Source organism: Chaetodon trifascialis, chromosome 16 (assembly GCF_039877785.1).
Source record: "Chaetodon trifascialis isolate fChaTrf1 chromosome 16, fChaTrf1.hap1, whole genome shotgun sequence".
Taxonomy (NCBI): Eukaryota; Metazoa; Chordata; class Actinopteri; order Chaetodontiformes; family Chaetodontidae; genus Chaetodon; species Chaetodon trifascialis.
Genome location: NC_092071.1, coordinates 18,863,854 through 18,885,807, shown reverse-complemented (window position 1 = coordinate 18,885,807; position 21,954 = coordinate 18,863,854). Strand labels below are relative to the sequence as shown.

Genomic DNA, 21,954 nt, shown 5'->3' with positions numbered 1-21,954 from the left:
TCTCTTTGGGTATGCACTCTGGGCTGTAGAGCAGACTCATGTCGCTTTCACTTATCCTTTGCAAAAATATACAATACAGTAGGTTGCTCAGCTGCCATATCCATAAGACATGAGACATCTGCAGAATGTGATGAAACACCAGTCCCACCATGTCTCTAAACCGTGTGCGGTGAGACGAAACACTCTTTGCCCAAGATTTCATCATGTTTTAGTGACAACAAACCAAAACTACAAGCAGGCGGAAGTGAACATTCAACTTCGGTGGTTAAGTTTATCTTGAAAAGCGAAATACATCACGTTTCATGGGTTATGCATACAGGCCTTCAGTGCCTCCAGATAGTTTAAAACTCAAATGTGAGTTTACAATCACATATGACAAGGAAAAGCATGAAGTTTTCACATTTCAGTGTCAGTGTGTAATCTGGCATTTTTGCTTTCAAGCTCTCCACAGCTGATATAATCAGGGGAAACAGTTTCTCTTTCAGAATCATCCACCTCTTTCTTTACCAACAACACACCCACAATCCCACCACCCCTCTTTATAGCACACACTCACACAGCATTCCCACCCTCTCAGAGTCTGGGACAGAACATACCATTCTCTCTCTCCATTTTCTGTCCCCATATCCATTTCCCCCTTCTCACAGAGCGCCAGCAAACATGTGGTGTATTTATTTGGGCTTTTTTTTTTTTTTTTTTTTTTTTTTGTTGGCTGTTGTTGGCTGGAAGTGGATGTTCCCAGCAACAGCAACAGCAGCCGTGTTTGTCTCTCTGACTGGCAGCCATACCAGAGAGGGTGGGTTTTACTGTCATGTAAGATACAATGCTGAACCGTTGATGAACCACTGCACCACATGTGGAACGATGGGATGGTTCCCCTTAAGTATGAAAAGGGAAGCAAGCAGTGTGTTATTCCTCCATATGGTTCTGCTTGAAAGATTCGAGCTAAAACCAATTACGACAACTGTGACAATTGCTTAAATAAAAGCCACCTTTTTTCCCTTAACTGCTCTACATGCAGAAATAGAAACAAATGTGACACATACACACATGCATGTGCACAATTATGTTTTAAATCCTCTCATATTGCAGCCAATCTTTCATCAGGACCTGGCTCCTGACCCACTTAACCCAATCACACAGGCAAGGCAAGGTCAGCTTTGACTATTTTCGACCACACGACACACAGATTGACAGCGAACTATTCATAGAGTTCCATCATCTGATGTTTCTATTAATCATTTTAGAGACATCATAAGAGTAAATCCAATTACATGCATTAGGATGCATGTGGATGTGATAGTGTTGAGCAGGAGAAGTACGCCCGCGTGCTGCACACTCACTCTTATTCCCATTTGCTCCGCAGAGGAAGTCAAAGGCAGCACTGAAGGACACTAACTATCAAACTGAATGGGGGGAAGCATGGAAAGTGATGGTGTCAAACAGGAAATGCTGCATCAAACATGTCGTGGGTGTTTTTTTCCCATTCAAACACAGTTTGAAAGATATCCAACGGAAATAACATTCCCACTGAAGAACAGAAGATTTATAAGATATTTTTGAGATGCATCCTTTCCTTTAAAATGCAATGGCACCAGAGTGATTCATGTTTGCCCCACTTTCTCTCCATGTTAGACAGGAGATTTGTATTCCCAGTGCAACTTGTCACTGATACTGCTTTTAGCTGCAAATGCTGCTCTGTGTGCAGCAGCCACAAACACATCCTGAATGATTTGAAATGATTCATATCTTTCTGTTAAGTTTGGAGAGTTAAAAACCAGAAGCAGGTTCTAAAATAACCTGCTATAAGCTCACCTCTGGCAATGACATGCATCAGGTGAAGAAAACATGAGGACCTGAAGATAAGAGCGACTAAACCCTCGGAGCTGACCCAAATTCACAAGGCGAAGCTCTATCGATTACAGAGGAGGAAACTGCAACGGCAGCAGTTGGACTGAACTGCAGGGAAAATGACAGGAGTCAAGCCTCACTTCACCGAACAGATTCCAAACAGAAGGGGTTCTGGAAAAATGGAAATATGACTCCTCTGCAAAACCTAAACAATGATGCAGAAGGGAGGACAGCATTTCGCCTTGATACCGACAAACCACAGATTCCACTGTGTAGGCAGGATCAAGTTAACAAGACCGAAAGCGAGTTTTATAGAAACATTTCTCACAACGAGACGAGGGAAATCCCTCTTAAATAAACTCCTACTATTAATGCAGCCGGCATCATTAGAGGCCACCATGACAAAACCACTCCGTTGTGCGCCGAGGCTAGACAGCTAATTAAAATGCGTCACGTGCTGAGAAAAGTCCCCAAGAGGACACAGGCGTCTCTCTTTCAATATGCTAGGTTTCTGTGATGACCTGTGAGCGGCTGTGCTCTTACCTGGACTTGCCCTTTTCCCATGATCTTGTCCACGATCTCGTTGTCGTCCTTGTTGAGCATGCTTTTGTCGTAACACTTCTCGTAGCACAGGATCCGCAGGTACTGGGAGCCTTCCAGCTCAATCTCAAACTCCTGCTCAGCGACACAGATACAGAGAAGGAGAATCAAGTATTTGCTTTTTCACAAAAATGGAGAAAGGCGCGGTAAAGGGAGATGTCTTGGTGACTGACCTCATTCCACTGTGGCTCTGTGGTGTCTCTGAAGACACGGGTCTTGGCCTTGCTGACAAAGTACCCATAAGAGTCCACTTCAAGGGTGCAGTATAGATCTAGGAGGAAACACAGAAGACAGACAGATCCATCATGAAAACGGGAGCCTTGCAGTCAACTGACAATCACTGGGTGAACATCTATTTCTCAACTGCTTTGCAATTGTGGTATGACGGGTGAAATGTTAGAAGATATGATGGGAAACATAAACTGTACAACCGAACACTGTGAAGTCAAATGACAAGCCTCTGTTAATCACATTTTTAATCATCTCGTAGTAAAAGAGCCAGCCAGTAAATAGTTATTGCAGCCATTAAAACAAGACTTTTAGTGGGTAATGATGTCACTGTATGGACAAAGGCTCTTCATTAAAAATGAACATAATTACAGGCCAGCAATATTACTTGTTCATTATTTTCTTTCCACTGTGATCATTATGTATTACTCAGGTGGGGCTGCAACTAACAAACATTTTTATTACCAAATAATCTGCTAATTAATTTTGCAATTGATCAATTCATCATGTGGTGAAGAAAATGTCTTAAAATGTCTTGTTTTGTCCAAAAGATATTCAGTTTGCTATCACAAGAAACCAGAAAATATTCACACTTGAGAAGCTGAGAGTAGATTTTTTTGTTTACACAATGACATCAGGTGAATAATTGTCGTATCAGATCTGTAATGAATGCACACTTAAAAGATAAAAAGGTTACATTCCATCAAAGTGAAATAGCCCTTTAAATGGTCAATATGTTAGTAGTAGTAGTCAGTTGACAAGACATCAATCTCCTGCCTGTGTACATGTTCAGGACCAGCAAACCCCCCTCCCTGCCTCCGCTCTTTACATCCTCACGCCACAGCCGCCACTCCCCTGGGATCAGCTCACACTCAGGTCTCGCAGAGCAATTAAGTCTGTTAATGTGTTTCTTTAAATGCTGTTGTAGAAGTTCCTGCAGACCTCGCTACCGGCTGTCTATAAAGTGTCTTTAGTACATCCCCGCAGCCTGGACCTGGTCCCTGGGGTTAACCTCCATCTGACAGCATGATGGATGGATGTACTGCTCGACCTTTCACCGAGAGAGTCGCCAAGATTGGACGAGGGAGACAGAGACGCGGGGGAGTGGTTGAATCTCATATACATACAGTATAGACACACGGTTGAGAATATGTTCGCACTGCAGCATCAAAAGCAGTGGCATCATTGAAAACAACAGTCTGTGTGGCATTATGGAGAGATACCAAGCATACCAGCTGGGCGAGCTATGAAGCATTCACATATGCAGCCATATGACTATCCCAAACAGGGCCATACAGTATAATGGAATCTCATTTCATCTGGTTTCATTCCTTCTTTGTTTGTTTTCCCAGCATCCTGAAAGGCTCTGGCATAATTACTCCCAATGAGGAAGAGATTATCGGCGGTGGTACGAGGGAAGTTGAGCAGAGGAGAATTCAGCGCGACCATCTGGGGGATATTTATGAAGAGAAGCAGTTATCGTACGCTTCCGCTACGTATAGGAGGCATAACAGCTCGTGGCCGTCACCTCTGGTTTGACATCCCACAAACTACCTGTGAGAGTGAGCCTCTGTGAACAGATGGGATGACTTTAAGTATAAAAACTGATCCAGCCAGTTTATACTGAAGCAAACAGCTGATATTCAGTTTCAAAAAGTAGTGAGGGCATTTGGTTGAGACATTGGTGTGATTTATGGAGAAGCGGAGAGTCTATTCATATTCCTGTGACGCTCCCAGTTTTCTCTGGAAGCTGATTTCCTCTCAATCTGAAATAGGTTTATGTGCCCAGACCTAAAATTCAAACAAGGCCAGAGAGAGCATATTTAGAGAGGTCTCTTTGTGTCCTTGCAGTGGATCCAGGAGGGCTTTGAGAAGTAGGACAGCCTAAAAAAGGCCTGGAACTCCATGAGTTTTCATTTTCCTGGCAGGTCACCATCAGCCTCAAAGTATGAGGGGGATAAATTGGTCAGCATGGGGTCTATGACCCCTAAATGCAGGGGTTAATGGATACCATCCTTTTCCATCTCAATCAGCGGAAGCCTGCAGCCTGTGCGGTGTGTGTGTGTGTTCTTATAGAGGAGGCTAATGTTTGCTCAAGGCCGTGTTGAATGCCGGGTCAAACTGTAGGTTCACAGAATTAAGAGACGTGATAATCAGTTAAACTAATTAAGTGTCTCCACAGCTACGAGTCACAGCCACCAGAGCAGCTCACCGTCTGCATGTTTAGCTTGAAGGCTTCACCAGAAAATATTCTTCCAAGGGAACAACATCAGGAGGGGACAGGCATAATCAAATTGCCTTCATAGAATCCAGAAGGAGAAAACTAGTAAAAGCAAGGCGAGCAATGAATGGGAACGCATGCAGCCACGGCTGGATTGGATTACACGCAGAAATCACACCAGTCATGAGAGCATGTGAACACTTACGGACGTGTTTGCCTTTACTTTTTATGGGAAGAGAGGCAAGTGATGAAAACTTTAGTGATTCCAGCGTAGGACAGAGAAAAATGGTAGCTGGTAACTGCTCTATTGTTCTAATATGAGCCATATATATCAAATATCAATGAGCCTGAAATCTCTTTAGGTGCTGTTGGAAAAGCTGATGCAACTGACTGCATATTACTGCCGCTGTGCTCAGTATGAGCAGCTGCTGAACACACATAGGGGGAACAATGCAGTGTCACCTGTTGACACTCACACAAACACAAAAATAAACTGTTTTCCACCTCTCTACTAGGTCATGTTTCCACTGTTTTTTTGTTTGTTTCTGAGAGTTTTTGGGAGATGCTCCACTCCCAGATCCCTCCTCTGTGACCCAGTTAAACTACTTTGCCCTGGGCTGAATTTAAAGCCCTTTCCCACTGGGGGGGGGGGGGATCGTTGTGACAAAAATAAGCTGCTCCAATAAGATACTCAACTACAAACAGCTTATGTGATTTTTCAATGAAAAACGAACAAAAAGTTGTTCTTGATGATTACAAGTCTACTCAACCATCTGAATCACTGAATAAGTCTTTACACGTTTCAAATGCGCATCAATGGAAAACACATACTATAAACACGCACATTACTATGCAGGAGAGAGTAAAACTGCTTCAAAATCTTCACGCAGAACACGTGGCTTGAAGAGGAAGACAACACAATGAGAAATGACTTAAACAGAGACAGTGAAGGAGACATCAGCGACGCAGCTGAACCTCCAGCACACACAGGCTGAATTACGCAACAACACCGCACAGCATCTACATACAAAGGCAGATTTCATCCAGTCATTATACCACATCTGGAGGAAATGGTGTAATTTTGGTAATTTGTGGCAGTGGAGGGAATTATACAGGCAGAAGAAACAGCATTTTGAACATAATGTCTCCCATCAGCTCTATGATCTCTGGGCTTCAAAACAGCCATGTATGAGAAAAATGAGAAACACACTGCTGACACAAACTGTCACACCTCTAACATTTTGCTAAATATTTCCAATTTGTCCCACATAGGCTTGAAGTGACTAATAATGCAACACAACTGAATCATCCATCAGGAAAATCAAAATGTATTAATCAAATGAGAACATAATAGTGTTAATAAGCTCTTTGCACTTCTCTTGAAGTGTTTACCGATGATGAGCAGCTGCAGTGGAAACAACGGTTCGCTCATTTCAGCAGCATGGGCACAGCCAGTATACTCCCACATGTAGACACCTGACTACCCACACATGTACACACACACACACATAAAACAATCCCCCACACAGCACGTTCCCAACCTAAAAACACAGGTGCTCCGTGGCAGCACTGGTGCACTGTGGGTGCAGCCGGTGAACACAGAGAGCTGTGAACACAGCTGAATGAAGCGGTGCAGAGCTGCAATCTGAACTCAAGCATACATTTGAATTCATTGAGGCAATTCTGGACCAACTATTCAGGGACATTTTATTCTATTAGGACAAATTATTACACCAGCTACAGCGTCTTCTTCCATGAAACAGGCTAAATTCCTCTGTAATGACCATCATTATCACCACCGGAGTGACCCTGAAGAACAACAACACATATCTGCACCACACTACCTCCAAAGCATGCATGCCCCACCCTAACTCTATACGCTTCACTGGATGCATTTACATCAAACTGTACCAGTGAAACTACCCAACTTCTACAAACACATACACACGCACGCAGCCGCCCACAACACACAAACACACACAGTCTTTCTTGATTTTTAAGCCCCTCAGCTCTCCTCACTCCACCGAGGATCAAACAGGCTTTCAGAGGAGAGAGCTTTCCAATCCATTACCCAGGAAATTCTAGCGGGCCAGCTTTCACGTTCTAAAGGCTGTCATGGTAACTGAGGAAATCACATTTCTTCATCTCTGTCTCTTTTCCAGATTTTTGATATTTGAACTGGTGATTGTGCAACAGGGCACGGTGTACCACACAGTGTACCGTGGCACCAGCCGTCCACTACTGATGCTGCGCTGCCAACATCACGATCGACCAGTGATAAACACACACACGAAGCTGTATCTGCTCACATTATAATACAAAGGAACATTTCAGTAAGGCAGCCAATATCAGAGACACGGAGCAATATGTTTGCCAGCAGTTCACTTTCAAAGTTGTCCTCATCTGCTGCGCACGGCTTTAGACTTCTTTCTCTTTCCTTTCTTTGTGTCTTGAGTGTTTTTGTGTCATTTGTGATTCCTGCTAAATAAAAACAACCACGGAAATTCCACTGTGGCTTCCATTCCTCCTCTGAGACTCTCTCTTTCTCTCTCTCCTGTCCTCCGTGCTCTTATCCGTCCATCCATCCATCCATCTGGCCATCTTAGTATTGGGCCACCGCATGATGGAAACTGCATGTGCGGACTGCAGTGATTGACTGGATCATGTGTTTTGCTGGCAGACGCGTATAGGCACAGAAGCTATGTGGGGATGCTGAGCCAAAGCGTGTGCAATAGTGGTAAAAAAGAAGAAGAAGAAAAGCTGTTTCTGGCTGACTTACTGGCTGACTCCTTGAATCCTTTGGCAGAGTGGACGATCACATGCAGAAAGCCGTACAGGCCAGGAGTCTCCTCATCTGGAAAACAAGCACACGCAGCAATTAGTCCAGTTCCTCGTGGAAATGTGGTGACAGACTGTATTAAAAGTTCAGATACATAAAACAATGCAAAAACAAACAGTTGTTGCAAATTAAGGCTTGAATCTTGTCTGTATCTGCACATCAACATCACACAGATATGAAACAGATTCATAGATAGAAACAGAAAGAAATCGACCACTGAGTGCTACTGTATCTGTTGATGTCATTTCAATCACATTTCTCATCCAGATCACACCTGAAAAACTCCATGTTTGAGGAATTACAGCTGTTCTGCTCATATTTTAGCTGTACTGTTCTTATTTTCTAATTGTTTCAGGTCGCCAAATACCACCACTGACACTGGAAATGTTATGCTGTTGTCTGCTGAATAAAAAAAAAAAAAAGTCTTTTTCTCTCTGGTAACATTTTTGTGAATGAAAGCTGGACGAATGCAGCAGAACAGGCAGCCTTAAATGACGAGATGGCCTTAATCTCATGAACGTGCACCTCTTCATGAGCATGTGGCATTCAACAGACCAGAGTGAGGGATTTACAACAAGTGCAGTGGCGAGAGTTCGGTGAATCCAACTTAAAACACTTGAATGAGCAAACCCCACGGGAAAAGAGAGATTTAGGAACACAAAGATGCTCGAGCATGAGTCCTCTGTCTTGACAACATTTTAACTTTTACTTCTAAGCTCTGTGCGGGTCAGGTTGGGTGGTCCAAACTGTGGATAAGCTTCATTATTAAGGTCCACTCCGAGAACTGTTCACCCCAAGCTACCAATTTATGTTTGATAAGAGACGCATTAAACTTCAGATGACATTAGCCGAGGCTTGAACACAAAGCAGCAGGAAATGGCTGAGGAACATAACTGATTTGAGGACCTAAGTGAAAATTAACTGTTATTAAGACCTTTGGTCAGATAGAGATCAGACCTCACATCAACAAGCACAGTCGTCCGCCATAACAAGCGAGCCGGCCACTGAGTGGAGGTTCGTGGGCGGACGTTTGTTGGGTGGCCTGATATACCCCCCATCCCGCCAACAGACACATGAGATGGAAACACTTTTGCTTCGGTTGAGCCTGTGAAGCCTGGCTGTTTCCTGGTAAATAAACTACAATGGAGGGCTGCAGGGCTGTCTGGAGCTCTACTGTAGGCAGCTGAGACGAGAGCAGTCAGCCCTCCGGGGTTAAACATGAGTGAATATGTGTATGTGTGTGTGCTGCATCTAAGTGAGAGAGTTTCGCAGGGAGAGGGTTCAAAGGTTCAGCTTCGAGGTGGCCTAAGTGCCTGTTTCTTTCAATCTAACTTCAACAATAAACTGGGGAAATCCATTAACTAATATGTGATAATTGAGAACCACCAAAATAAGTCAAACGAAGGTGTGAGTGTTTAAGATTCTCTGCAATATAATCCATCCTCTTTATTATGAAGAACATTCCTTCACCAGCTGGTCTCCATTTAAACCCCTGCTGTTCTTCTTGCAACACATGTCACTGAGGTGTGTGCGTCAGTGCGTGTTCATGACGTGGGGCCGGGGCTCTGTTTTAACACGCAGAGGTATTACCTCTCTGGGAAAAAGAGCAAAGTATCAAACAAACTGAAGAAATATGACAGACTTGTTCTACAGCATAAAGCTGAAATTCTAATCAAATCAGCAGGTTTACATATAAGTGACAACCTCCTGCAGTCCGCCAAAGCACATTATAACAAACTACTGACATAAAGAGGTGCAGAGGGGTGACGCTTTTCAGAGAAAAACTGTGGACATGAAGGAGAAGCTCGAGGTCGTAGGATATGAAACTACTGAAAACATGTAAATGAAATTCAGGTCAGATCTGATTTGCAGCAGATCAATGGTACTTAGCTGTGAATGGATTTTCACAACAAAGAACTCAAAACGCTGGTATACGGGGGGTATACACTGGCAAATGTGTGACATCCCATCATGTCTTTCAATGGGAATATCAGTCTGCGGGATTCGCTGATTAAATCTGATCGTCCTCCTCCAAAGACCTCCTCACAGACTCTTTTATGTCCTTTACAGAATGGAACTATATACCAGAAATGTGGAGCACGTTCAACTTTTACACATCCAGAAACAAGGGTGTTATTTCATGTTCCTCAAAGAAATATCACCAATATGCTCACTCAATATGCTGAGACCTTTCTTACAGATATTCTGTTTAAATGTATGTATTGTATGATGGCTAATCCCCTAATGTTTACCAAGCCGTGCAGGTTGCTTTTTGTAAAAACATTTGCAATACTCTTTGTATTTGCCTTCTAATTGTGTGCTCAATGCTGCTTTGATGGACATTGATGTAATAGGTGTGTGTAACCCACAGCTGACTGGGATCAGCTGAATGTTGATTGAACACAGCCTAAATGGGCATGTCAGACACCCAGCCTGCCTTAATTAAACTGTGCAGAGTGTGTGACTGTGCCTTTTAAAACTTCAATCTTATATCTGAAACATATGTTGAAATAAATTACAAAGTGATATAAAATGTTGGACTTGCTGCCTCTTATTCATATGGAAGTGACGTGTTTTATATTTGTAGTTTGTCCTGAATAATTAAAGATGGAACGGGGTAATTAGCACGAGCACAAAAGAAAAAAAAGCATCTATCTCCCTGGGATATAAATAAAATAAGAAGTCACAGTTCTATACTTCACTGCTCAGCTGGTAACTGAAAAACTTCAGAGCAGAAAGCACTCCAGCAGTGACTTCTTGTTTCCCTTGAAGTTCGCCAGAATTCAGATTTAAAATAAAAAGCAAGAATCTCTGTGATCACCGCTTTAAAGGTATTGGATGTCAAAATAATGGCTGCCTTGCATAGAGATGCCATTGTATAAGAAGCGGGATGAGAGAAAGATTAAGGCAGCGTGCCTTTCCGTGTCTCGAGCGCTCTGTCAGCTCTGTGGTAATGCATGTGTATTGTGTGTGCATGTGAATGCAGAGACCCTCATGGCATTTGGGGAAATCAGAGTAGGTCGACCAGATGGCTTTAATGTCACCAGCAGCCTCTGAAAGCTGTGCAACGTGGAGATCTGGAGCAAAAACAAACATATAGGAGTTGCTCGGCGCAGGCCACCGCCGACACTGCGTGGCATTGACCGCTACGAGCTAGATGAGAAACATATTGCAACCTAGATTCTCTCCTGCAAAGCCCCCTCTCTCATTATGTGGCTTTTCTGTGCTGAGAGTGTAACAGGCGCTTTTGTGTTTGAATTTAAACTCAAAGCAGAGGAAGGAGCAATGGGAGACTGTGTGTTTGTGATTGTGAAAAAGAAAGGAGAAAGCAAGAGAAACACACAAAGCATGCAAACATAGGAGGAGAAGAATAAAGACGGTATTGTATGTGAGTGTTTCTTACCATCTTTGTTACTGGTGACAGGAATGTTGTGGACGGTTCGGAGTTTGAAACAGGAGCTGGTCAGAACCTGGAGCTCGACAGAACTTAAAACACATGCCTGGAGATCTGAAACACACACAGCAACCAATGCGGACTCAGACTTTCACTTCTGTGTTACAGCGTGTAAAAAGTGGCTTTAAATGTGTTTCTAAGGGCAGCCAATAGAGAAGCTCTATTCAAGGCCGGTGCTACCTTTCTTCTGGAGTTTCTGAATGCTTTCCCTCCACTCTGACCTCTCATAATCAGAGGAGAGGAGGAACAGGTAGCTCTGGATACACACAGAAAAAACACTGTTAGATACAAACTGCGCTAAAAACCTGACTTTAAAATCTCATCTGTCACACAGATGCACGTCTCCATCTAGTGGTGAGAGTTGAGCAGTGCAGCTGCTCAAATGCAGAAACTGACAGTCACCTTTCCATGTTTGTTGTGGATGCGGAAGGGGATGGTGGGGGAGTGCAGGAGCAGCCAGGACTCCTGCTCGTTCATCTTCTTCCTCAGACGCTCCACGCGACTCTGACCCTTCGGTGCTTTCTACACACACATAAACAACCGAGCACACACACACACGGAGAATCTCATTTAGCGCCGAAATTGATGCTAAATTAATCAACAGAGTGATAGAGGGAAATGTTTATCAGGTTAAATGTTGATATTGATTACACAGCTTTCTCTGGTTACATTAAAACTCCAACTTAATGTTCTCTAACTACTATTTCATTAGTGTTGTCAGTTCTTATCAGCTTTGTGAAGGCTTATTGAATTCTTTGTCTATTTCTGTGCGCCTATTTTCCAGGAAAGACTGTGAATAAGCCCCTGGCAGAAAGCACCATGCTCAGAGTCTTGATATATAATTCAAGGATCTCAGCTTCTTGTCAGTATTGAAGGAAAACAAATACACACACCCTCCCAGCCCTCACCAGGAAGCCATGAGTCAGAGCCTGGATATAATCAGCTGAATCTCTCACTGCGCTGGCCTCCTCCAACTCCAAATACCAGCCGTGGTCACTCGCTGTGCCCTGGGTGTGCAACTTGACCACTGTGAGAGTTGAATAACAGGAACTCTGTGCTCCTGAAGCCTTCAATGTGTTTCAGCCAGAGGCGCGGGGGTGTACATATATGGAACTGTTGGGAGGCTCGCAGCATCTCTTTTTCCAGCCTCTCCTTTCAAGTTGTTTTCGGTTTAGGAGTAAACCAGAAAGGGTGATGCAATTTCTGAAGTTTTTGAGTTTTTCACTTCTCTGTCTGTGTTTTTACGCTCTCACAATTGCAACCTTACCTTGACCCCTTCTAAAACAAACAGAGGTGTAGCGTTAAAGGGACAGTGATTCCTGTGAGAGAGTCTTCCATGAAACTCTGCATATGCCATAATAAATAAGTAGATGGCCTCCTTCCTGAGTCACTTGTATGTGTTTGTCCTTCTTAGACCAATAAAACCTGAGCTAAAGAGTCATTTTAAGGAACCCTGGAAGGTCTCGCTCAGAAAAGAGAGGTTTCTGGGACTGAATTTGTACCTTGGCACCAAATATTTCTTCTGTTTCTATATATGTTTAAACACACCGTACAATAATAGCTCCAAAATCCTCTTTTTGTTCTTGTAATAATACATCATATTTGGCTCCGCATGTCAGTAAAAACCAACAGGATTACCTTCTCTTTCTGAATCTCACTCTTCAAGACTGAGATCTTGATCTTCATCTCCTCAATCTCGTGCTCGGGCAGAACCTGGACACTGGGGCAAGAGTCGGAGTCATCCAGGGTCTGGAAAGTCAAGTCTGCCAGAGGGATGTACCACTTGCACTCATACTGCTGATGGCGACTGCAGATGGACAAAGAGGGGAAAGGATACCAAACACAGTCAGAAAGAATCACAATAAAACCTGGCTCTGTTCATACAATCACAAATTTGTTAAGGACACACAAAACAATAAAGACTTACAGAGCAAAAGCTTTATATGACACTTTAGATTAAGATACACATATTCACTATTAACTAGTTGCTCATCAGCAGCATACTGGCTCTTTATTAGTCATTATAAAGCACTTATTAATAATTATTCTGCATGACCATATTGTACAACTACTAAGCCATTAACTCAGAGGTTCCCCTCAATAACTTCCTAATTACTGCTTATTAATACAAAGTAAGGAAGTAGTTGTATGTCAATTACGTCCATAATACCCTAACCTTTAATAACCCTTATCTCCAGAATAAGGAAGCCAGCCATAACAGCCAGTATGCTATTAATGTGCGTGCAAATAAGTAACTAGCTGGTGGTGAATATGTGCACCTTAAAATGCAGAAGATGGATTAATATAGATGTCAGGATTTAAAGAAGATTTGAGATGCCATAATTAACAAATCTCTGGACTAACTGAATTTGTGACTATGCTTTGGTGTAAAGACATTAGCTGCAAAGATGCACATTGCTTTAACAAAAAAGTTTTAATGTTCCCAGTTTTATAATAAGAAAAAAAAAAATTGGTCAATTGAGAGCACTGCAATTTAAGGCCATACTTACAAATGTATTACTTTTCTATTGGAAAGCGTGCTATTTTGACCTCTGCACTAATTTGACCTGAAGACTTTAAAACAAGAAATCATTTTCAGCCTATTCATGTCATCAGAAAGTTATATTAATGACAGCGATGTAGGCTCAGCACAGTGCTGAGAAGGTGCACTGTCATTAATGAGACTCTCATTAGTATTCCTGTGTGCTGCTCAGTTAACTCATTACCAGAGCCACACCTTCATCAGATGGAAACCTGAGCAGCTTCATAATGAGAATCCATAGTGGAAACAAAAAACACTTACTGTTACGTCCAAAATCCTCAGTTAAGAGCATCAAGAAGTGTGTATAAAATGTGTATAAAATTTCATTGCACAGACAGCAAAATTATCTTGAGCTCTTTGGTCGTGTGGGAAAACTATTCCCAGGTGGCTTGCTCCCTTCAGGTTGGGGGAGAGTTCCTGCCTCAAGTGGAGGAGTTTAAGTATCTTGGGATCCTGTTCACGAGTGAGGGAAGGATGGAGCGTGAGATTGACAGGTGGATCGGTGCAGCGCTGCAGTAATGCGGTCGCTGTACGGGTCTGTCGTGGTGAAGAAGGAGCTGAGCCGAAAGGTGAAGCTCTCGATTTACCGGTCAATCTATGTTCCTACCCTCACCTATGGTCATGAACTTTTGGTCATGACCGAAAGAACGAGGTCCCGGATACAAGCGGCTGAAATGAGTTTCCTCTGCAGGGTGGCGGGGCTCCCTTAGAGATAGGGTGAGGAGCTCTGTCACCCAGGAGGAGCTCAGAGTAGAGTCGCTGCTCCTCCACATCGAGAGGAGTCAGCTGAGGTGTCTTGGGCATCTCTATCGGATGCCCCCTGGACGCCTCCCTAGGGAGGTGTTCCAGGCATGTCCCACCGGGAGGAGACCCCGGGAAAGACCCAGGACACGCTGGGTCTTTCCCACTCGGCTGGCCTGGGAACGCCTCGGGATCCCCCCGGAAGAACTGGGGGAAGTGTCCGGGGAGAGGGAAGTCTGGGCGTCCCTGCTCAGACTGCTCCCCCGCAACCCGGCCCCGGATAAGCGGGAGAAAATGGATGGATGGATGGATGGATGGATGGATGGATGGATGGATGGATGGATGGATGGATGGATGGATGGAAAACTATTCAGTATTGCAAATTCCAGTGAAACTACAGCACAAGAGTGCGCAACTAACAGGAAATTATTTCATAAATGCATTTAAAGTTGTGTTGGACACTTTTGTTCAGCTACAGCAAAAACAACACCAAATTGATGCAGTTTGGACTTCAATTCAATGCATATCCACAGCAACACAGAAAAGATGGGCTATTCATTTCTTTATTGTCCAAGCAGATTCATCCTCCACACCTCAAAGCCACCCGAGCCTCTGATCTCTTGCCCCTCCCTCCATTATCAAACATTTTGCGTCTTAATGCTCTGTAGTCTTTTGGGAAATCTCTTTGTTTTACAGACCATCCATTCATTTTCTTTAGAGTGCACTAGTGGGGCTAAGTTAGATACATAACTGAGTAGAACATGAATACATAATCATATCCAATATCCTAGGCCTTTAGTAACAATAACAACAGCAAAACAGACATCAAGAAAATGATAAAATATGTATTCAGGAAGTGGAACATGGGACATTGGAGTCAATGTAAATTTGACTAATTCCAATAAGATAGAAGTTAGATAATCAGTAATCATGGGATTACAATGGGATTAGGACCCTCTGTGATTTAATCCGAGGTGACTGAGTTTCTGGATGGCTGCTCTGCTCCACCTGTGTGTGTGTGTGTGTGTGTGTGAGAGAGAGGGAGAGAGAGAGAGAGAGAGAGAGAGAGAGAGAGAGAGAGAGAGAGAGAGAGAGAGGGAGAGAGAGAGAGAGAGAGAGCGAGAGAGAGAGAGCGTGTATTGCTGTAGAGACAAATGTCCCCATGATGTAAATGATTAAATTTTAGGGTGAGGACTTCAGGGTTATGTTGAGGGTAAATCTCAAAGAAATGAATGTGTCCATAAGTGATGGAAACACGACTGTACGTGTGTGTGTGTTCCTGCATCTAAAGGCTTGACACACGTCCACAGATGAAGTGTCACATTTATGGGATTGACTGTGGCTCGCTTCGTCAGCATGGCGGCAGCTGTTAGCCTGATTGGATCTTATTTTGGTTGACATTCACCGACTGTCTGTGTCATTTGCACCGCCTCTCATTTGAAGGAACCCATAGTGTTGCCATAACTACCAGACCTGTAAATTAGACTATTATGGGCTGGAGTGACAACCCAGCATGCTGCCTACAGGCCACACGCACGCACACACAAAGCTCAAACAGACTGCTTCCTGAAACACACAATCCTCTGCTTGTGCTTACACATTCTTCTGAAAAACACCTTCATCCTCACTTTATATTCACCATGTACTGTTTGGCTGCTACTCTTTTCAAAATACCAGCGGCAAAATGCCCGCGAGTCTGTCTCTCTGTTAGAGAGGCTACAAAAAGCCGTCTTGCTTGGCAGAGCCGGCAGCAGAAAGAAAGGCAGGATCTTTTGTAAAAAGCTGGTGTCATCCTTTCTGTTGCCCTGACATGGAAGGGAAAATGAACAACATGCAGATGGAAGCATAGAGAGGATAATCCTGAAAGAGCTGATATTCAAAGGTGCACATTCAAACGGCTCTGGTGGAAATACACTGCTTGGATACTCTTTACAGAGAGGAAAAGGTGAAGAGGACTCACCCCACAGCCGTCTTCTTCATCTTGGCACAGAGCAGCAGATCGGTGAAGAGGAAGACGTGCCGTACCTTCCTGGAGCTTTCCGACACCTCCACCAGGAAGCCATCCTTCACCAGCTGACGGGCCTAAGAGAAGACAACACCTGACGTCACTTCTTGTGCCACAAACAAGCACAGTGCTGATAATGTGGAGCTGTCTGCAGACAGGTTGCATTGTGGGTAAGCCAGGTTCCAGGTTTTGAGAGAGGAGAACCATGTGTGAAATGTGTTCTGCTGCACTGATTTTGATCTTTCTTTTCTGTGTGCTTACACATTGTGAGTCTGTCAGGATTATAAGAGTGTGATGCTAAATCAGTAGAGAGCACATTAGGATACACACAGTGTGTACAGGTGAGGAACACTGACTGTAAACATTACCATTGTTAGAAGCACTTCTAATTGTATGAAATGTGTTCTATATAATTTGTCTGATTTTAAATTTGGAAAGGTTTTAAGCATAGTCTTAAAACATTCTCCAAACACACACAATGTCACACTACAGGCAAAGAAAAGAAACGACTGGGTATGAAGACATGAACAGTTTGAACAGACCTCAGTCAGAGGATGCATATAGAGCATTACCACCGGCTTCCTTCCTACATGCAGAACAGTCTCCTTGCACTGAATGACACAGCACCAAACTTCAAAGTCAATTATCCCTACATGAGGCTCTTGCTTCAGCTGTAACAAGCTAAAAATGAAAAACCAGAGAGCACTGGGAAAAAACTACAGCAGCATCTAAAGCTGTTCTATTTATCATAGTAACTAAGTACAGTATGTGGGCTCTATCCACTTACTTGCAGGTAATTTAAATGTCGTTTCTAAACAGCAATCTCATTCATACTTAGAGAAAAAGAGATAAACACAGTCACACACACTTATAATCACACATAATCACACACACCTCTCCCTTGGGCGTAGTGACAGCAGTTCTGCGAGGGTCGATCTCCTCGTTGATGGAGGAGAGGAAGTTCTGAGATATCCGCAGAGCGTCCTGCAGGAGGGGGAAGTCTGGGTGGTCCTTAGGAGTGTGTTTCAGCAAGTCCTGCAACACAGGCACAAGCACACGTGGTAAGATAGATGCAGAAATAACTGTTGGTATGTAATAATATAAAAATGTCCTTTTGACCTTATTTATGCCTATCGTTAGAAATGAACTTTCTTCTTCTAACACAAAAACCCTCCCAGCATAAGTTCTGATTTCATTTTGTCTTCTTTTTTAAAAAATAATTGCACTGCACAGACACAGCGTTCTTATTGAATACATAAGTAATCTCTGAAAATCTCATTTCCTTGTGTTTATTGAAGCTGCTCTCATCACGAGAGCAGAGTGATGAACAGGACAGCAGACAACAGAGGCTCGAGCCGCCTTCTATCTTCCAAAAACCAACACTTCCAGTTTTCACCGCCTCTTAATTAGCATGCATGACAAGAACATGACCCTCGTAGAGACGCTCACACCAGCCTTGGATGCACTTGGCATCTTGATTTTCGGATTTATGCAAACGTATTCATGCAATGCACTTCTGAAACATAACAAATAACACGTCCAGGCCTTTCTGCATGCTTGACTGGCAGTTTCCACTTGATTATAACTCATCCACAGAGGCAGGCTTATTTAGGCGTGGAGGGCAGTGTGATAAACAACTAAAAACAAGCACTGACCTTTTTAGCTCTGTGAAAGCAGCTAACTAAGAATTAAGATGTGCAAGAGTCAAAGTTTTACTCCCAAGGATGGACCTAAGCTGTCACAAGCCAGTAAGGTTATGAACCACTGGTGCGACCTAGTGTTGTATTTCATAAGCTTGAAATCTGTTTTTTCATGCAAATTAACTGAAAGTAACTAATACTGGCAAATAAACGGAGCATATTTCAGAATATTTCATTTGAAATGGAGAAGAAGTATAAAATAGCATGAAAATGAAATATTAATGTACAAGTACCTCAAAATTATGAGGGAAAAGTGAATGTACTTTCCACCACTGCTTACATTTGCCATTTCTTGAGATAACCGTCTCAGAGATTACATACTAATACAATGGAGTTTCTAAAAACTACATTTAGAAAATTCAGCAGCAACACGATGAAATGGCTTGAAAGAGTCGTGTAGACTGGAGGCTGCGTACTCACATGAAGGACCAGGGTGCTTCTGGTAACACGGTCAATCGGCTTGTAAAGGAGAGCTGTGGGGAGAGGAGAGAAAGGCTGTGAGTCACTGTCGCTTACACACAAGTCTATACACGCAGACGTGCACATACACGCGCACAGACACACACAGGAGGTCACAGTTCCACCGCTCGAACAAGGATAAACACTCCCACTCAGCTCACACCGAGTTAAATGTGGCAACTGTAGTGAGACTGATGACACCACTCTTGGGTTGACGAGATTCAGCTTAACGGCAGTAAGCATCCACACTTATGGTCTATTAGCAATACATGTGGCTGAACCTGACCTTTGACCTTCCTGTGAAGTGGATCAAGCAAAAGGACAGTTTCCATGTGGGGATCACTGGAGGAGGCGTATTTCATTGTTATTTAAATAGACTAAATGTGCAGTAATGCAGAGTCTCTCTGAAACACATAAAACAACACAAAGGAATGCAAGACACATAAAAAGCATGTATATGTAAAAAAAGGCAGACACGTGCCAAAAAGCCACCGCTCCTGTCTCTAAATCACAGTTTAAGCCTGCACCACCACACTCGGCCGGTTTCCCCATGGGACGGCTTTGCTGCTGAGGTGGTGTGAACAGCTGCAGGTCTGACATACATGACAGCTCTAGGTGAAGAAAATCACTCAGATAGGACAGAGAGAAAGACAGACAGGAAATGGGGGGGGGATCATACAGGGAGATGGGCAGCAGGCAAGATGGCAAAAGTGAGAATCCCTAAGGAGTGTTGAATTAGAGGCGAACACACATATAGATGTATAAAAAGACAAGGGGGGAGGGAGAGGACTTTTATTCTGGGTTGCCAGACGAGTAATGAAATGCCAAAAATGTCTCAAGGTCTCAAAATAATAATGCCACCGGTGTCACAGAGAATTGTAAAAGAAAAAAAAAAATAGAAAAAAAGCATAATAACGTTGCTCTGTACGTGTACTCAAAAAGGAAAAAAAAAACGTTAAGGGTATGCAATAGAAACAAACCAAAAGGGTATAGGAATCTGGAAACCAGCTGACGGCTGATGTTACACTCAGTGATCGAGCTAATCTCCATTTATTACAGCGAAAGACTTACAGCAACTGATTTTTAAAGTGAAGGGAAGAAGAGCAAGCCCAGTGAAACAGAGGGAAGTGATGTGCCTTCTGTATGCAGGGCAGGTGATCACAGACAGACAGAGGCCTGCTCCCACACAGAGGCAGAAACAGTGCTGCACTTCCCCTCCAATGTTCCACTTATCTGTTTAAACCAGTGAACAGCGCTCCTCTCAAACGTACAGGAGTCATGTAATCTCCCTCCTCTTGTCTCAGTGCTCTCACTTTTAAAGTCTCCTTTCTTCTCCCTTCCTCTTTCAACTAACAGAAATGAAAGAGCGAGAGCAGAAACCCACAGGGAACAGGGTTCAGATCTACTGATAAGGCTGGTCATATTGAACTTTACGCACTCTCATATGCTCAAATGTACATACCGCACACACTCAGCTACTGTATAAGACCAAAGAGAATCTTCTAGAGGGCATTGCTGATGCTCTTTGAAGTTTCTCCACCCTCTGGTCATTAATACTGCGGCCTCCATCAAGGGCCCTGGTTCACTGAGCTAATACCGCTTCCTCCTGGAGGATTAGCTACACCTGCACTGACTACAAGGCCCGTGAACACCTCTAATTACGTGCGTGTGCAGGTTTGTATTGGGCTGAAGAACAGGCACTTCAGGAAAGTTGAGGTGAATACAGGTTTCCTTGGTTACAAGTTCATGTATCAGATGCTAGTAGAGGACATGTAAGTTGCCACTACTAATATGTTAGCTGGTGGTAAAAGTCATGAGTACATGAGCTGGATGACTGAAATGCTATTGTTTATTTTTTGGAAACAAGAGTCCACAGCCATGATAGCTGCCTTGTGATGCTGTAATTAGGTATAATGGTGCGTTATGGTTGAGCTACATGCTAACATCAGCATGCTAACATGCTCACAATGACAACTCTAACATGCTGATGTTAAACAGGCCACAAATATGATAATAATTACCATATTTAGCATGCTAACATTGGCTAATTGGCACGAAACATGAATAAAGCTATATGTTGAGATATTTCAGTCTGGGTGAGGTCATATAAAGGTTACAGAGGCCTCGATAACACCTTTCAGAGCTTTTCAGACACCTCAGTATGCTAGCTATTAGGACGCTCAGTGATCAGGAACCTTTTTTCTTCGTCTCTTTTCCTTTTCTTCTCCTTTTTTGTTACATTCTAATTATATATGCAGAGATATTTAGAATCTTATTACGAGGCATACCAGGGAAACATATCCTGAACACAATCAAAAACAGGATATGGATTAATGCCAGGATGCTGACGTGTGAAAACCTATGCTTGATGATTTTTGCAGTAGCTGCATGTTTTTGGAGCATCCCTTCTGGAGGTAGGGGAGCGAAGTTCAAAGTCCAGTCAAGAGTCAGGGCGAGGGAGGATGAGAGGACACAGAGAGAGAGAGAGCGGTGGATTATTGGAAGTCGATGACCTGTCACAGCGAGGTGCCTCTGATTGGTCCTGTTCTCAAGGTCGCCTTGACTACTTGGCAGACAAATAGTTGATCTTTGCTAACGAGGGGACAGACCATGTGGGCAAAGTCTTTGAACAGGCGCAACAAACGCATTGCACAGATATACAGCGAGGACAAAGGAACTGCCAGCTTTCAGCCTTCGGTGTTTGGCAAGACATTCAGCTACAAATGCTAGGCAAGAGCCATGTCGGAGGATGTGGAGGACAGAACGTGCGTGATAGGAGAGGGGAAATAAAGAAGGCAGAATGACAGATAGATAGAGGGCATATAAGGATTAAGGAAGAGAGAAAAGGAGCTAGCGGTGCGGAGCAGGAGTCTCCATTTACATGTAAAACAGGATGTCAGATGCTTGTTTGATTTAGTACTTGTGTTGCTATTTGCCATTCATTAGGATGTGGCAGGCAGATGATACAGCGAGCTTTACAATAATTTAACAAGTCTGACAAATTGACTTATTTCAGTGAAGAAAACACACAAAACAGCATCAAAACATTCATTTGGGGGGAGGGCAGGTAAATCATGTGGAACAACACAGAGTACAGGGAAGAAAGGCAGGTAGGAAGAAAGCATGATCAAAGAAATCTGGGAGGAAAAGACAGAGGAAGTTGTAGTTTCAGAGCTGAGCAAGAGAAATCCCTCGACTGCCTTGCCAGGTAATTAAGGAACCGCAATACAAAAAGTAATCACAGCAGCTGCCCTGGGTGCTGACAAACACGGATTCGTTGAGGGAATACGAAACCAGCTTCATGCTGCTTAACT

The 21,954-nt window shown here is 43.4% G+C and overlaps 1 protein-coding gene across 3 annotated transcripts in view; it reads right to left on the bottom strand.

The window, feature by feature from the left end:
• Window positions 1–21,954, bottom strand: part of abr (ABR activator of RhoGEF and GTPase) — a 114,173-nt gene that overhangs the window by 32,017 nt on the left and 60,202 nt on the right. For all 3 annotated transcript variants that reach the window (XM_070982432.1, XM_070982433.1, XM_070982434.1), the window contains 10 exons: window positions 18,602–18,654; window positions 17,376–17,516; window positions 16,437–16,558; window positions 12,832–13,000; window positions 11,596–11,715; window positions 11,374–11,449; window positions 11,143–11,247; window positions 7,680–7,754; window positions 2,625–2,722; window positions 2,395–2,526 (listed from right to left, as the gene is read on the bottom strand). In XM_070982432.1, coding sequence (XP_070838533.1) covers window positions 2,395–2,526; window positions 2,625–2,722; window positions 7,680–7,754; window positions 11,143–11,247; window positions 11,374–11,449; window positions 11,596–11,715; window positions 12,832–13,000; window positions 16,437–16,558; window positions 17,376–17,516; window positions 18,602–18,654 — 1,091 coding nt within the window. The remainder of the gene's footprint in view (window positions 1–2,394; window positions 2,527–2,624; window positions 2,723–7,679; window positions 7,755–11,142; window positions 11,248–11,373; window positions 11,450–11,595; window positions 11,716–12,831; window positions 13,001–16,436; window positions 16,559–17,375; window positions 17,517–18,601; window positions 18,655–21,954) is intronic.